Genomic DNA, 16,738 nt, shown 5'->3' on the forward strand with positions numbered 1-16,738 from the left:
AACAAGCATTACCTTATGATTACATAGATAGAGCAAAGTTAGCGTCATATTAAAGAAAGCGTTGAGCAGAAGTTGTCAAATCTGGTTTTCCTCATCGCTCAGTGAATATAGCAACCTAAGTCGATAATATTCGACAGAGTATGGAGTATACTATTATAGTTTACGAATGTAGTACTGGAGTAATATTTTAGTGACATAGCTTCTGGCAATAGCTATGTGGATGAATTGTAATAGATACGACTTAAATGTGGCTAGTCATGGTCCTTTGATTACAGATCAGAGAAAAAAATTGGGCTGTAGTTTGGGCGAAATGATACCTTTACGGCCATTATTAATGTTTATATCATTTTCGAAACTAATTGTAAGCATATTGTTTCTCTGCTTAATTCTATCAATTTATATTTTTGATATTTTGCCAATAGGAATTCAATGTTAGTACCTTAAAATCCTGATTTTACCTTAACTTCCTGATTTTCACTCGAAACGTGAAAGTCATCATGCATCGGCGCCGTGATTTGCGTACAATTAAAAAAAATAAAGATGTGCAGACATCTTCAAATATGTAGTTCATTACTTGCTTAACCTGGGAACTGTCAAAAAACGATAAATGCACAGTAAATATTTTGACAAAAAACTTGAAATAAAAAGAAATGATTTCCTGGCTGGGTAATTAATCACTTTCCGACGTACAGATCGAGGGATTTTGTCCCGCATGGATAGGTAATTCCAATCCACGGCGCGGGTGTTTGTAGTCCCTGTAGTAAGCCCTGCTTAAACTAGCAACAATGCACGTAAGGTGCTCTATTGCTCTTTTCATGGAGAATAAAATATACAAAACAAGGCGTGAGCCTTCGCGACAGAAGAAATCGCTGGCGAGGTGTGAATGGATAGTAACTGGCATGTAGAGGGCCCTCTATTTCTTTGATAGCGCTGCAGGATTGATAGGTTGCTTGACCAATTAAGAACAAACACCTTACGCAGCGACACGGAGAACATCACCTTTTCAAAGGTCATTTTACACGGGGCACGTAATTGCGCAAGTTAGAACTGCATTATGGCGTGCAATTCAGCGAATGTACGAATGAAATTAGAACGGGCTATTTTGCCATCTCACGTCTATACATTCTCGCATGTCTCCTAGTAATTTATTTACTTTTTATTTATTTATTTAAGGAATCGCTCACATACAGCATTTCTGCCAATTTATAGTGACGCAGTAACAAACATAGAATTTTAACATAAAAAAATTGAACAGAGAGCAGTGGCTTAAGATAGTAAAGAACAAAATAGAAGGCACGAGGAAAAAATTCACCTCTTTACACGATGTAATTTTGTCTGTGCTTTCTAGCATCCATCTGATTGTACGATTACGTTCCCCGTTTAAAACAGCCTATGTGTATAACCTCATAATGGGTATATCCGGGTGTGACAAAATCTATAAAATTGGAGAAATGTTTTGCGGAACGGATAGAGGAACTCATTTTTCCCACAACTGGTGGAGGTGGATTAATTCTGTTATTTGGGAAGCAGGATCACTAGTAACAGGGGAAGCAAGAAAGAAATTTTCAGCAGAATAGCCCAGGCGAAGAGAGCATTCCACGAAAAGAGAGACCTGCTTACAGCGGGAAATTTAAATATAGAAGTAAAAAGAAACAATTTATAAGAACCTACATTTGGAGTATGCTCATATACGGAAGTGAGGCGTGGACAATGACCGCAGCGGAGAAAGCAAGGATAGAGGCCTTCGAAATGTGGTGATACAGAAGAATGATGAAAATCAAATGGATCGACCGAGTTAGTAATGAGGAAGTCCTAAGAAGTGTAGGAGATAAGAGAAGCCTCATGAAAACCTTAATAAGAAGACGGAACAACCTTATAGGCCACATCTTGAGACATGATGGCCTGATGAAGACAATCGTCGAGGGACGAGTGGAAGGCAAGAACGGAAAAGGAAGACCTCGAAAAAAATATATGGAACAGGTAAAGAAAGATGTGAAAGAGAAGAAATACGTAGGCGTGAAAAGATAAGCTGAGAGGAGAATTTAGCGGAGAGCTACGACAAAAAAATATCTGGCTTGTTGACCAGTGATGATGATGATGTATAGAGGACATAGGTAAAAGGTAGTTGAGACTCGCTAGTCTTATCACTCCAAAACGTGCATTTTAGTTCACGGCTGAGGTCCCAACATCCCCCGCCACACACCTAATAAAGCAGCTTAGGGGTTAGAACGTAGGTGTAGATGAGGATGTGGGAATTGCGAATTCCTGAACAAATCGTCCTCGTGGTGTCGGATGGGAGAGGATCGCCAATTTGCGTCAATTTCGCTCCATTTGTCTCAAGAGTCATGCGAAGGTAATTGGGGTCTTGTACCCTCCCTCGGAATGACCCTTCCGAAGGATCATCCAAATTCTCTCCATCAGGGAAGGAGGAATTTCCGGCGCCCCTTTACGATTCTGAGCGACCCATCCGACGCTCTCCACTCCATTACGGCGCAAGAGCTCTATCCGCCTTCCTCCCTTGACATTTGAGTTGCATAACTAGGTGTTTCGGGTGAGGGGGGATATTTGGAGTGGGCGTGGGACTGGGATTGATGATATAAACCGGTCTCCGGGATCGTATAATCGCTCCCGTGTATCGCGGGGTGGGACGGGCGAAGGAGGATCATGGGAAAGGAGGTTGGTGTCATGGAGCATCGAGATTCTTCGGCGTAAAGTGATCTATAGGGTCTTTTATTCTCTTATTATTCTGTATACTTCCTTATTTCTTACTCTATCCGGCCATTTTATCCTCAGAGTTCTCCTCCATCACCAATTTTGCAGGCCTATATTATTCTCTGCTAAAATTTTCCGATGGTACAAGCTTCTGAAACATAAGTGCCATTTGCCACACGAATTATTTTACCCACACTTTCCTGGTCTCCAGTATCATACTTTTGGAGCATAGTAACGGTCTCTTTACCATGTCTTTTCACCACGGTAGGTGAATTACCCCACTTGCTCCAATCTCTCTCTTTTCTCAGCTGACTATCCATCACCACCAAGTTTTGGTCACTGTTTATGTCTGCCTCCAGTTAAGTCTTGCATCTATTCACCTGGTTCTTGCACCTACCTTCGCCTTACTATAATGTTATCAATCTGGTATCAGGCGCTCTCTTCTGGCATCCATATATGAGTGGGTTGGAAGTCAAGGGGTACAAGTGATTTTTTTCTCAACAGAGTTAGATTAAGTTAATTGTTAGAATAAATACACAAAAACCTGGTTGCCAAGGGAAACGAGTGAGTCTCTGTTCTGTGCTGACATCGAGTGGTAGAAACCTAGACCACTAACGAATTCTAGGTCGAAAACACACCATTTTTAAACAACAGAAACTCTGAACCGAGCGCTCCGATTGCCCGTGAGTTTTCCCTGTTGCCAATGTCTGATCTTGGCAAAGGAAAATGTAGACAATGCATTCGAAGTCATGAGTTGTCCAGAGCATTCGGCAACACGGCAAGTCGCGGCCAATCGGAGGGATTGGCTTAAAGTTGCTGCAGTTTATAAATGGTTTTTGACCTAAACATCATGAATAATTTTGGTTCCTACTGCCGTTAGCTCTCGAGGGTTAAAATTTCGTGACATAATATTTCTCCACCCTGTGTAACTCTATTCCTGTGACTCCAGACGTCGTCTACTCGTCCACTTGTTTTCGCTCACCCCCATACAATGTCCAAGTCTAGCCTCCTCATCTCCATCTTCATGTACTCCAGTTCCCCGCTTACCCCATTGTAATGGGTGGGCAAGCATATAAGGGGAGGGTTTTGGTTAGTGGGAAAAGGGGAAGGTTGATGGGAGGAGCTCGAGAGAGGAGGATAGCTTTTGTGATCAAGGAAGGAGGGGATACATGTGTCTGATAGCTGTGACTTGACGCGTGTAGCGTAACCCCTCACCCTCACATAACTCTGCCCTTCTCCAGCATCCAAGAAGGGGGAGATATATTTCTTCAATAAAATCCTTATGGCATCCTTACATTACCCTTCCCCCTTTGCGGGGATCTGCTTTGGGTGGTGTCGTGAGTGTTGGCTTCCCAACCTATGGGCTTGGGTTCAAATCCCGGTGATGGCAGAACATTTTCAGATCCCTGCTTGAATGCTGTGTAGAGGGCAATTCGAGCGCAACACTCTGTACAACGGATGGGACGTTAATCCGTGGTCCTCTTGGCGCCTTTCGTTAAGAGCTGGAAAAAAGTCCGACGCCATTTTCTCTCCACCCTCCTTTACCTTCCCTTCCCTCATGGTTTAAATGACATCAGCTATCGATGGCGTCTTCCAAATACCATACCAAATTCACGTGTGATACTTAATGTAATGGCCCTGTTAGTTAATGAGTATACTAGAAGTAGACTCAATAACTAACATAGGATCGTTCCTAGAATGGGATAGTTCAATGTCAACGATTGACCTCTGGTTGGCTTTTTGCTTTTGCGTATTGCTCATCTTCAAAGGCTTTCAATTCCCTCTACCCTTTTTGGTAACTAATCTCTACTTCTGCATTGATGTTAGTCTGGAAGGGTCAAAACACGTCATCTCCATTTCCTCACATGCATAATATCCTCGGTTACAAAATACTTTGATATCACTCACATTTATAATCTCACATTTGAAAGCACCCCGCGTGTCTTTTCAGAGATAATTCTGATATTTAAGTAATCTTTACTTAAGGTAAAAATAACTGTGATAATTTGAATAATTTAATAATTTAGATAAAAATCGCTGTGAGAATTGTTGATAAATGAATTCAAATATAAATAATTCAGTCCGGCCCCGACGAGTCCATGATGGATAATACATGATCTGCTTCAAATCATAGAATGTTAAAAACATCGTTACCTACTTCAAGCGTCGCGTAGAAACAAGTGATATAGTAAAATTCATAACGTAAAATCTATTAACAGTCCATATTGAGTAATAATATTTTCGTTATTGGCAAACTAAGGTAAGATGTAATTTAAGAAATAATGTCTACCTGACGTCGAGTCAGCATTTCGTCTAGCTTATTGAGGTCGAGGTAAAGACTACCTTTTGGTTGCAGTAAAAGTAGGCAAACACTCTTCGCAGTGGACCAATGGGCTCTCTAGCTATTATAATGGGATTTATTAACATTCCGGCCAACAAAATAAGTAACAATAGAACAGATAAGGTGAGCTCTACGGCCTCAGTCGTGAAAAAGAAAATATTCCCTGATGGCCGTAACGTAGGGATCAAGTTTTGTACCTCCGACGTGATCCCTAGGTAGGTAACGGTCATAGGAGACGATTTTCTGTTTCAAAAAGTTAACATATTATAATTGCCATAGTGTCGTCACAATTCCGCCAAGAAAATCCATCGACAGTTGATTTTGTTCAGACATATTCTGTGAGCAGGCAAAGACACTTCTCAATAGACCAATAGGCTCTTTAGCTATGATAATGGGGTTAATTAACATTTCAGCCAGGAAAAAAGATCACTATTTCATGAAAGAGGCAGTGTTTTTTCCCCAGTACCCTCTCCATTTTCCTTCTCAGCTAGCCCTCTTTGTTGGAAAAGAATTTTCCTTGGGGACATAAGGGGAGGGGAAGTCCTTCAAGGCGATCAATCCTTTCGCCAGCAGCTCCCCATTGTGACTCGTCCTTTACCCTTCTTCCACCCCCCAACAATGGACCCTACCCTGTACCTCGTCTTACGCTGCGTCGCATCGTTCAATTTTCTTCCCACATTAAGCGATAACCATATCAACCCTTCTACTGTGCTTGAAGTGAAGGTTTGGACACTAACTGTTTTCTTACTCAGCTAATTTTTGCCAATTTCCGCTCGGATTTTTCTGCGACGCACCACTTGTTTCATGACCATCTTAAGTCAACACTGCTAATGTCGGTATGACGCAGCTCTCCATACCGCTTTCTTATCCTCTAGCCTTTTCATACCGACATATTTCTTCTTTTACATCCTTTATAACCTGTCCTATGCAACTCATTCAGGGCTCTCATATGACACATCTTCCGAATTTAAATAGTTTATAAATTAGGCCACAGGTAATGCGGATACTTCCGTTCTTATATTTTTAAGTTAAGACTTATTCCAGCTATTTGAGACGACTGTAACCCATTTTCACTAAACTAACGTGATTTGAACTGAATTTGAGCATTTATTTACTAATTAAGCAAAAAATGGGTACGGTGTCGAGAATACATTTTCTTTTATTATTGCGATAAATATAATTTTCCCTACGGTAAAGCGAGCGTCATATCAGTTTATGTACAAATTACCTCCGAACTCTGGCATCAATGAGCATTTTTCGTGTGCTCAGACAAGTATTGCCATGAGAATCAGGGTAAAAATGAAGATTTCATAATGCAATCTCCAGAAAATGTAGCACGGGAAGCAAATATGTTGTGGCCGCCTGCCGATGACGTTCAGAGTTGGTATTTTCCGCCATTTTTATGATGGGATTCCAGATGTTCCGGATGGGCCAAATTACTTAGTCAGCAGTCACCCAACATTCCATTGACCTCGGTCATGCCATAACATGGGCTGAAAAATATTGGTCCATAAAAAAATATATTCTGCTCCATCAATACGTTTTAGCAAAACAGCTTCCCGATGAGCCATCAATTGGATGGTTTGCTATTTCTTTTTTATTGCCTAAAAATCGAAAATTTATTACTCCTGGAGTAAGAATTTCACGCTTTTAGATTTTTCGAATGACAATACATATATTTCGCGATTTAATGAAAAGTGAAAATTTTCAAGCGCGCGAAAACGTGATGGCTAAGTATGAATGCTGGGTAAAGCCCGTGTGACGTCAGTCTGGTTCCGGCTGCCGCCATGTGAGGCCACCTTGGTGCGAAGCTGAGTGCCGATACGATGCAGGCTTGGCTTAAATAAGGATTATTAATACCCTATCAAACGAAGGAAAATTTCCGACCATAGGCAATTTTAATAAGTGATTATTAAGAAATGTTTCTCTATGCTCTGAGCCACATTCATGCATTGATAATCTCAGACGATGTAAAACTCCTATCTACTCGTATAGAAACAAGGTCCCTTTGACGTCACGTGGAGTGGCATCGCATGGGCGCCAATCTGGCCTTTTTCAAATGGGGTTAAAATTGACCATAAACATTCGTCTAAACTGGGATTTCTAAAACAAAATAATTTGTATATTATGAACACACTATTGGTGGGTAACGAATCGCAATCAATGCCTTTCATTTTTTTTGATGAAGGAAAATACCCCAATTTTAAGTACCAAAATAGCCCAAAATGCTATTTCTAGGGATGAAAATGTACACATTTTCCCAGAGATATGCTCCAACTTCCTTATCTCCCCACAACACGTCGTCCTAGCTACGCCCCTGACCATACATATTATTAATATGAGGGAACAGGAAAGAATAATGGGGGCAAAATCATGCACAATTTATTTAAGAAAATGTATGTGAAATTTCAACTTCCTTGCTAAAAAAAATAGCTTTTGCGGTTTTACCCGGCTTTTTTTCGATTTCATCCCACCCGTTCCCAAAACCTTCTCCCGATTTTACGCCTGGAGCTGCGCTTGGCGGGGAGCTTCTATTGGTCTCAAGATCGATTCTTTAGAGGGAAGTTTGCCCTCATTCACTCCCTTAGCTCTTTCCTTTTCTTATCCCACCCCACCTACAGGGTTTGCTGAGACGAAAAAGGTCATCCCCGGGAGAGCAGCTTCTGTTCCAGCCGAATGGAGAGCGCGGAACTCACCATAGCCGCAAGGGAGGATGGTGCATTAGGGACAGATCTTTGTTTCAACAATTCCTCCCAACCTAACCAGTTGGATAGCTTCCGTTGGTTGGTTCCTCATGGTAGAGCGTGAAAATTTTGGAGGGACTCCCAAAATTATCCGTCACCGTCACATGCTGGCCTAAGCTTAGCCGCGTGCATGGACAAAAAATCGACGTTCTAGCATCAATTTTCTTAAATACACGGTGCAAGTAGCCTTTGAAACGTCGGTAACTGTACTACTGATACAGACATAGGCGGATTTAGGGGGATGGATCCCCTTCGCCCCCACCCAAGACGCTTAAAAGACTAGACTAAATAGGCAAGATTTTTAATGAAGCTATAATTACTGCATTTCTCCAGGGTTTTCTTCCGCGTCAGATTGTTGGTTGACAACAGTTTCGCTGGCTATCCTGCCAGCGTCTTCAGGTCGAAGGTGGCCAGTGGCTTCAGGTCACCTTCGACCTGAAGACGCTGGCAGGATAGCCAGCGAAACTGTTGTCAACCAACAATCTGACGCGGAAGAAAACCCTGGAGAAATGCAGAGATCAAACCATCGCCGCGGAAACCTACGCTCTAACAAGCTATAATTACGTTCGTTTTATTTTGTGTATTACAGAGCCTCAATAATTTCATTTAATACTTATTACTTTCATATCAAAATAATGAGAATATTTTCTACAGTAATTATTGTATTTTGTTTTTAGCCTCAAATATGTCAATACTTTTCAGACAATTGTGCCTCGCCAGGAAAAATCCCACATCTTCCCCTGGTTACAGATGGATGCTCTCAAAGAATTTAATGCCATCAACAAAACTTAATTTGTTGGTAGTCCATGGTAAAATATGAACAAACCAATAGGAATTTCCACAATTTTATTCACAGGTATCGAAAGGTTCTCAAGGTATCGAAAATACTTAATGGTAAATGGTTATCCTAATAATGTCGTAATCGTGGTAGTTAGTAGCCATAAAATTTACCATCTAAATTACCTGGAATCCAAATAATTACGCAGCTGTGGTGTCAAGTACTTTATTTTCGCAGCCAAAAGGGAAGAGCCTCATGTTTAGGAACCTGAGTATTAGTTTATGAGATAGCATTTTTTCTAGAACGTGTTACATACTCTCACTTAATGATTCCTAATCACTTTGTTGGAATATTGAAATTAAAGGCTCTTTTCCTAATAATTGTGCAAAATCGCAACCTCCTTTTATTTCAAAATGTCGAACTTTCTCTTTATCACCCCCTGAATTTGTTGAACTTTGTTGCAATTCTAAGTTTCTTCAACGATTATTTTGTGATTTTCGGTTAAGATTAACTTTGGGTCTAGTTATAATCAGCACATTACGTACCATAGTATTGTGTTCTTGATCGCATTTCGCTACAGGCCTAGTTACTACATTCGTTTTCTTATCCTCAAGTCAATATATGCCGCATAGTCAAGTTTGGGTATGAGTGAAACATTGGCTCTGTAGACCCAGAATGGTCTTCAATGCACATTAGCTCCACCCAACCGAAAGGATGCATTAATATCCTAAATGCTTCCCATGATACCTCTGAGCAGCAATTTCCATTGTTGCGTAAAGGAAGTGCGGCCATTTTCCCTTTCAAAATCGCTCCGTTTCGCTTTCCGCGCGGGAAAGGAGGGAATAAAAAAAACGGGCGTCTTCGTCGCGAGCGATCGAATTAGAAGGCATCAGGACCCTTGAGAAGGGTTCTCTCTATCGAATGGAAACGAAGAGGGGATGGTTCGATGGGCGAACGAACGGATAAGAGACAAGTCACCGTGCCGTCGCTAAAAGACTTCTCTCCTCTTCGGGAAAAAGGTTCTCAATTGGCGCTCTTGTCTGACGCAACGCTCGAATGCTATTGGAAGTTGAAAGAGGGAAGAACAGATGTGGAAGGAGGAGAGATTGAAGATGATGAGAAGAGAGGTAATTCGATGGGGTTTTTGAGAATGGAGTGAAGTGTGTCCAGGTGACATGAAAAAGGGACGAGGCATGAAAGAACCTTGAGGAAGAACTGGAAAGAATCAGCTTTTCTTGCCGTTTTCCAGATCCACCATTCTCTTCGTTGTAATCTTCCAGCCTCCATTCTCGTTTTGTTTTGGTCTGAAAGAGGAAGGAATGGTTGCACCGAGGAGTTAATCAACTGTGTAGCAGTAAAAACAGCTTATTATTTTTTTAATCGCTCTCTTTTTTCGCTTCGGCTAGCTTCTTTAAGGCTTTGTCCAATGGTGTATAGTTCCAGACGGTTGAAAACATTCAAATTTTTCGCTTTGAAAGAAGTTATGTCACAAAAAAACTGCCAGAAGGAATAAAAATTCATGCCTTAGCGTCCTGTAGTACAAGTTGTATCCCTCTAATTTGTCATGAATGATGGAATCGTATTTTTATCATGAACGTTTTCACCCTTCAAGAGACTATGTAAGAGAAAGAAGAAAAATTGCAATATAGTAAATAAAATTGTCTAATGAGCTCGTCTTCATCATGCGGCGTTTCGTAAGTTTTAACGATATATTTACCACAAGTGAGGGGTAATTGCTGGAATAATGCTTTCTACTCGTGATTTTTGTTTTTTTTAGGGAGAGAACATTTTATTCCAAACAACTTTAGGGCACTTCTTTTTTCTCGCGATTTTGCGTAAAATTTTATCATTCAAGCATTGGTTTTTGGAGTGGCGTAACTGTAGGATGTATTAAGGGATAGATCTCCCTCAAAGCCTCAGAGAAATAAACAAATTTCTAAAAACTAGTGTCTAGTTTTGACGTGTAATAACTGTATCTGTTTGAAGTTAAAAATCATTTATTAATGATGCAAAATGTATTTCCAGGCATGTTGTTTTTCATAAATTTCCCCGGAGCCGTCCCCCAGGACACCCCATCCCCCTCAAAGCCTATTCCTAGTTACGCCACTGGGTTTTTGATTCTGTTTCTGACAAACGCACGCAATACTAATGGGCTAAATCAGTCTTTAATATGGTTAATAGGGGGTATGGAGGCTATATCAGCTATCTTGGCATTTAGACATTTTTCGGTCCATTGCTCCAGCCTCATTTTAATCCTGCCACCCACTTGAAGGTTGTAGACACGAATATTACTAAAGAGGATGGTCAATTCTACCTCTATATTAGTTGTCAACCAACGCGCTTTAAATGTTGTTTACAAATGTCGCCGCTTTCGTCGCTGACGGACAAATTGATCCGAGTTTCACGGGGAAATAGGGTATAGTTAGCGGTTTAAATAGAAATTTATATGCATGATGATGTGATCTATCAAATTCATAAAGGCTCAATGCTATTCCTCGCAATTGCAAAAAATATACTGCAAAAAATTGGAGAAAAAGTGGATCGTATTGCACTCATCACCGCGGTGCGGACATTTTTGAAAACCGATTAAAATGCGACCAAAGTGGCAATAGAACTTACCCATCCATGGGATGAAGTTAGGCTTTTTCTATGCAGTTCCTTTGGTTGTAGACCAGTGACAAGTGTTTGACTTGAGTGATCGCCCTTCAACCTATGCGCAGGCCCAACATCGCTTAACTTCGTTGACCTTACGGGAACCGGTGTGTCAACATAGCTAGGGCCTTGCTAGGTTAGTTCCAAGGAATGATCGCGAATCAGTGTTTACCTTACATTAGTCTTTATGACAAAAATTTACCAAAGATAAAGTTAGCTGAGTTACTGAGGAAATTTTCCAAAACCTCCACAGACATTTGCCAAAACAGAAAAAAAATCATCTTCTGGAACGAATGCATCTTAAAATAACTTTTTTTTTGATAAAAAGATACAGCCTCACGAACTTTCAGATTTCGTCTCACGAACGTTCAGTGTGGAAGCTGCGTCATTATAATTCGTTTGCGTGATGGTGCAGTAACCGAGAGGTGCTCATCAAAGGACAAGAGGATCTTCGGTTTAATTCCTGTTGATGCCTCATCTGATGCTTCCTGCTGAACTCGAAGTCCGTGAGATTTTTCGGCCCCCAGAAATTCGTCAGGAACAGCAGGTGGCCCAGAGAATTAATTGCTTCGCCCCCCCCCAACCCGTTCAAATTTCTCAGTTCAATCAAGCTTGAAGGAACCAACTTTACTGCTACCAAACTTTCTGGCCCATAAAATGTCGTTTTAGGTATTGTCCGCCAAGCATAGCTTTTCTACCCACTTTTTCTCTCAATCCGGGAATCATACATATATGTAGTAGCGGTGACGGTGATGCGAGTCTAATGGTTTGTATCCCTCTACAAGTACTGTATATATAGCGAGTATACTGTGTATATACAGAATATACATAATTATACGTAATATAGTATTTCTTGGAGTTTAGGTCATTTATAAAATAAGTTAACATCAAAATTAATGGAACCTAGGTTGTGGCAATACCTTAGAAACAAAACATCAATAAATATGTTCAAAGTTTAGAGGTATGTAAAAAATTTTTGTACATTCCATTCTGTTCTTATATATATATATGTTTATATTTATATATGTTTCTTTAAATTATATTGTATAAAAAACCCGATTGTACCGTTTCAGTGGGACCCCCCCTATTCTCAATCATAGTTCTATTCTCTCTCTTATTGAGAATAGTAGGTTATCCCCTCTGAAACGTCCGGCAAAAAATGTTGTAAGTATCCTTTTTTCTGTGCCTATAAGATTTAAAATTTATTTATTGTTAATTAAAATTTATTACATTAATAATAAATAAAGTACCGGCGGCAGGTACCATGAAAACCCCTAAATACAAGAGAAATCGGTAATAAAGAGAATTTTGGTGACGGAAAAAGTTTGCTTTTTTTGGCCCTTAAATACGTGATTTCAGGAGAAAAAGGCTTAAGCAGTCAAAATAGACATTTTTAGGCAAAATATTGCCTTGATTTAGGCGTAGATAATACAAAATGAACTTAAAACTTCTTAAATTGATTTTCTGAGTAAAAGAAAAAATAGGCATTTTAGGCAATGTCCTCAGCTACCTGTAAGCTACCTAGAAGCATATTCTTCAAGATATTATACCTAAATTTGATCTACCATTTAGTAATTGATCTACTGTATCCATAGTGAATGTTAGCTTGTTTTGAAAGACTTTTTTTCCAAAGTATTACTTGTTTTTAGTCGACTCTGTCCCCAAAATTTAGGACTTTCTTTTAGCTCATTAAAGTGTCAGCACTTAGTTTTAGTTTAACGATCAGTTTCTTTGAAAACAATTCCATTGTCACTTTTCACTCACCTGACCGCTTGGTTTTATCTAACAATATCATTATCATCAGTGTCATCACTAGAAGTATTTTCTTCATGATAAAAAAAAAAGATTTGATTCCCCATTCGGCAATCGATCTACTGTATCTACAGTGAATCTTACTTTAGGCATTTTAGGCTATGTCCTCATATAAGTCATCACTAGAATCATACTCTTCAAGATTTTATTCATAAATTTGGTTCACCATTTAGTAATTGATCTACTGTATCCATAGTGAATTTTGATTTGTTTTGAAAATGTTTTTTCAAAAACATTAGCTGCTATACAGTCGACTTTTGGGACTTCTTTCAGTGCAGTACAGGGTCAGCGCTAAGTTTTACCATCAGTTTCTCTAAAAAAAATTCGGTTGACATTCTTCACTCACCTAACCGCTTGGATATCTCCGAGTTGTGCATCTTGGGATTCTCCTGCGCGATCTTCCTCCTCTGCAACCTCGACCACACCATGAAGGCGTTCATGGGCCTCTTGATGTGGTCTTCCTGGGCCTTCTTACCGCCAGGGGTCCCTCCGCCGCCTCCAGGGCCGCCTCCGGGACCTCCCCCGCCCATCCCCACGAGGCCCAGCCCCATGGCGGCACCGCCGCCCCCGGGCGCGTGCCCGGGGCCGACCATCCCGCCCCCGGTCATCATGCCCCCGCCGGCGAAGGCAGCAATGGCGGCGGCGGCAGCAGCGGCCGCCGAGGGCGAAGCGAAGGAGTGGTGGGAAGCGGAGGTGGGCGTGGAGGAGGCGGAGTGCGGCGTGGAGGTGAAGGGCGAGGTGGAGGCGGAGGAGGTGAAGGAGGAGTAGGAGGAGGGCGTGGAGGAGAGGGGGGGGAGGGGGAGGGGGGGGAGAGGAGAAGGAAAAGTCGGACGTGGTGGAGGAGGGGGGGAGATGGTCGGAGGAAGATGAGGGTGGCGGGGCGTGGGCGGGAAGCGAACCCACGATCCCCGAGGCGGACGAAGGGAAACTGTCGCACAAGCCGCCGACTGCCCTGCAATGACACAGAGGGAGAAAAGAACATATTATAGTAATAATAATAATAATGTCGTCTTTATTTCACAAGCGAATTTAGGACTACATAGTCCTCTCTTACAATTAACTTGCTTGACAATTACATACATTCATGCCCTGGATGGTGGTCAAACCACCCAGGCGGGATTTGAACCCGCGACCTCTAGGTTAGCAGCCGGGGACTTTACGGTAAAGTCTTTACCCCGGCGCCACCTAGTCTGTCCAAACAGGGAATCGAAATACAATTTTTTTCAATCACTAATTGTAAGTGTTACATAACTAATTGACATAACTCTGTCATATTTGGACTCTTTTTCATGAAATTACACGTAGAAATAAGAACTGTAATAAAAATCTCAAGCTACGCTTACTTAATATGTCTTAATTTTTCAGAGTGGAGTGCGATTCCTGACTCATTACTGCGTACGCGGTCGATCAGAACTCGGCTATTGCTGGGCTCTAAAGCGGTGCTTTAATCTCTTACACCCATTTCCTGTTTTTACAGACAACAATATTACGGTGAAACTTGCATTGACTATATCGATGGCTAGTTCTAACTACACGTACCTCAAAAATAGCAACTTTTCAGGAGAGCAAAAAAAGATTTATTTTTTTTAATTGTACATAATTTTAATTGAAATTAAAAACAAAAAAAAAACATAAAACTGTAACAGCATACATTTGCAAACAATGATTCGTTTTTTGCTCGAATTTTATTTTTTATTAACAGTATTAGCAGTAATAACTCAGTACAACCAAATTTTGAGATACGTGTCGTTAGAACTTAGCCATCGATTTATGAAAAATTATATAGGTATGTTTTATGCGTTTTTCTTCTTTCCTTACGTATGATACTTCTGAAATCTCCTTGAATTTTCCACCGGGTGCAGTGGCGCCGCCGACTCCATGGGGCCCTAGGGGGCCCAAGCCTCCTCAAAAATTCGTTATGGGTGTGAGGAAAAAATGTGTCAGACTTGTCGATTTTCCCCGGTTTGTCCAGATATGGAGATTCGAGTTATCAGGTTTCTAATGTTCATCATAGGACTCTTCTAAAATGCTAAAAAAATTTAAAACTCACCACTCATAAAATTTCCCGGGGCAAGATCCCCGGTTTGGGCCCCACCAATATTTTTTTTGTAATTCGCCTGTATAATATTGTATTGTATCCCTGACCGGGTGAGTTGCTTGTACGCCGACGTTTCGACGGTTGCCTCTGCCATCGTACTCAGGGCATAAGGACGATGGCAGAGGCATCATTGGAAACGCGGCATACAAGCAACTCACCCGGTGGAAAACTCCAGAAAGATTTCACCACCATTTATTTTATTCGTTCGCGTACAGCAATACTGCCGTTTTACAGCGGTTATGTTATGAATCAATAAGTGAAGAAATTAAAAAAAAACTTAAATTCAGGAAGAATACACAGTGACAGCATCAAAATAGATACGTAACAGGTGGAAGAGCGCCAATTAAAAAATTAGATGAAATGTAAGATGATTTGAATTCATATTGCACCTTAAAGGGTGCAGGGTTAATGCTAGAACTGAAAAACTATACTCCCAAGTGTAAAAGATATAATGCTCGTAACATCATCCTTCAAAATTACTCACTTGTCCTCTAACACGAAGATAGATTTTCTCTCCCCCCACCAGATTCTCAATCCTCTATCCGACACTACTCTCAAAAGAGAAATATTTGGAGCCTTTTGTAATATTACTAGGTTTAAAACTATAATGGTAATAAAATAGTATACTTTTAATTGAATCATAAGAAGTGAGATTCACAATTATACTCGGGAAAAATTTCCTCACTGTGTTTCCTTTCGGGTTCGAATGTACGAATGGGTGACCTAGGTTAAAATCATCTCATGGGATCGTTCACCCGGAAAATTTTTCGAGGTCAATGGCAGGCTTCTTGGAATCGTAGGCGCTCATTAATACCTTCACCAGTGAGAAAATCTGATACTGTTCTGTAACATTATTCGACAGAAAACTTTTAAATTTTTTGACTCTCAAATTCTCTTAAATTACACAAATGAACACATAAGCAGTGTTTATATATTCTACAACGATGATATTATTTAAACCACAGCTTTCCGCCGATTCAAAGTTATGTTTGAGGTAAAACATTTTTGATTATGTTATTACCACTATGGCGCTATTACCACTCATGTTCCTGATCTATTATCATGGTAAAGAGACGAACACTTAGTTTGTCTCCTTTTTACTTGAGTTCGTTTCAAGTGATAATATTTCTTTCTCTTTTGTAAAATATCGCCCTTCAAACAAAGAAATCGTAGATAGTCCTCACATAAAAACCTTTTTCATGAGGAGTCATGATAAGCTCCCCTGTGCTATTATCATTTCACACCTGATGAATGAAAATTGAATTTTGTTTTTCCACATACATATTTATTCAATCACGACCGCGGTTTCGAATAGATATTTATGTGGAAAAACAAGGTTCAATTTTCATTCATTATGAGTAAATTCCACAAATTGACACCTCAAATCATCAATCTCACACCTCTATTAGTCGTGCAACAATTTCAAAGTGCCTCTCCAAAATGCATCAATTTGGCAATTTGCCATATCCCACCGTTATTTACCGCGACCACTTCATTGTCTGGCATCGAGGGTTTGAAAAGTTAATTTGCTCCCCGCGAAGTGAGTGTGGGAAATCGGCATGGAAAATGATTCATGACGTTCCCTTTTGAAATCGATTCCG

At 40.5% G+C, this 16,738-nt stretch overlaps 1 protein-coding gene across 1 annotated transcript in view; it reads right to left on the reverse strand.

The window, feature by feature from the left end:
* The window catches only part of LOC124168165 (transcription factor SOX-1-like), a 63,944-nt gene extending 50,171 nt beyond the window's left edge, over nucleotides 1-13,773 (reverse strand). Inside the window, exon 1 of the mRNA XM_046546288.1 lies at nucleotides 13,386-13,773. Coding sequence (XP_046402244.1) covers nucleotides 13,386-13,650 — 265 coding nt within the window. The 5' untranslated portion in view covers nucleotides 13,651-13,773. The remainder of the gene's footprint in view (nucleotides 1-13,385) is intronic.
* Between the last annotated feature and the right edge of the window lie 2,965 nt (nucleotides 13,774-16,738).

The sequence above is a fragment of the Ischnura elegans genome, chromosome 11, assembly GCF_921293095.1.
Source record: "Ischnura elegans chromosome 11, ioIscEleg1.1, whole genome shotgun sequence".
Lineage (NCBI taxonomy): Eukaryota > Metazoa > Arthropoda > Insecta > Odonata > Coenagrionidae > Ischnura > Ischnura elegans.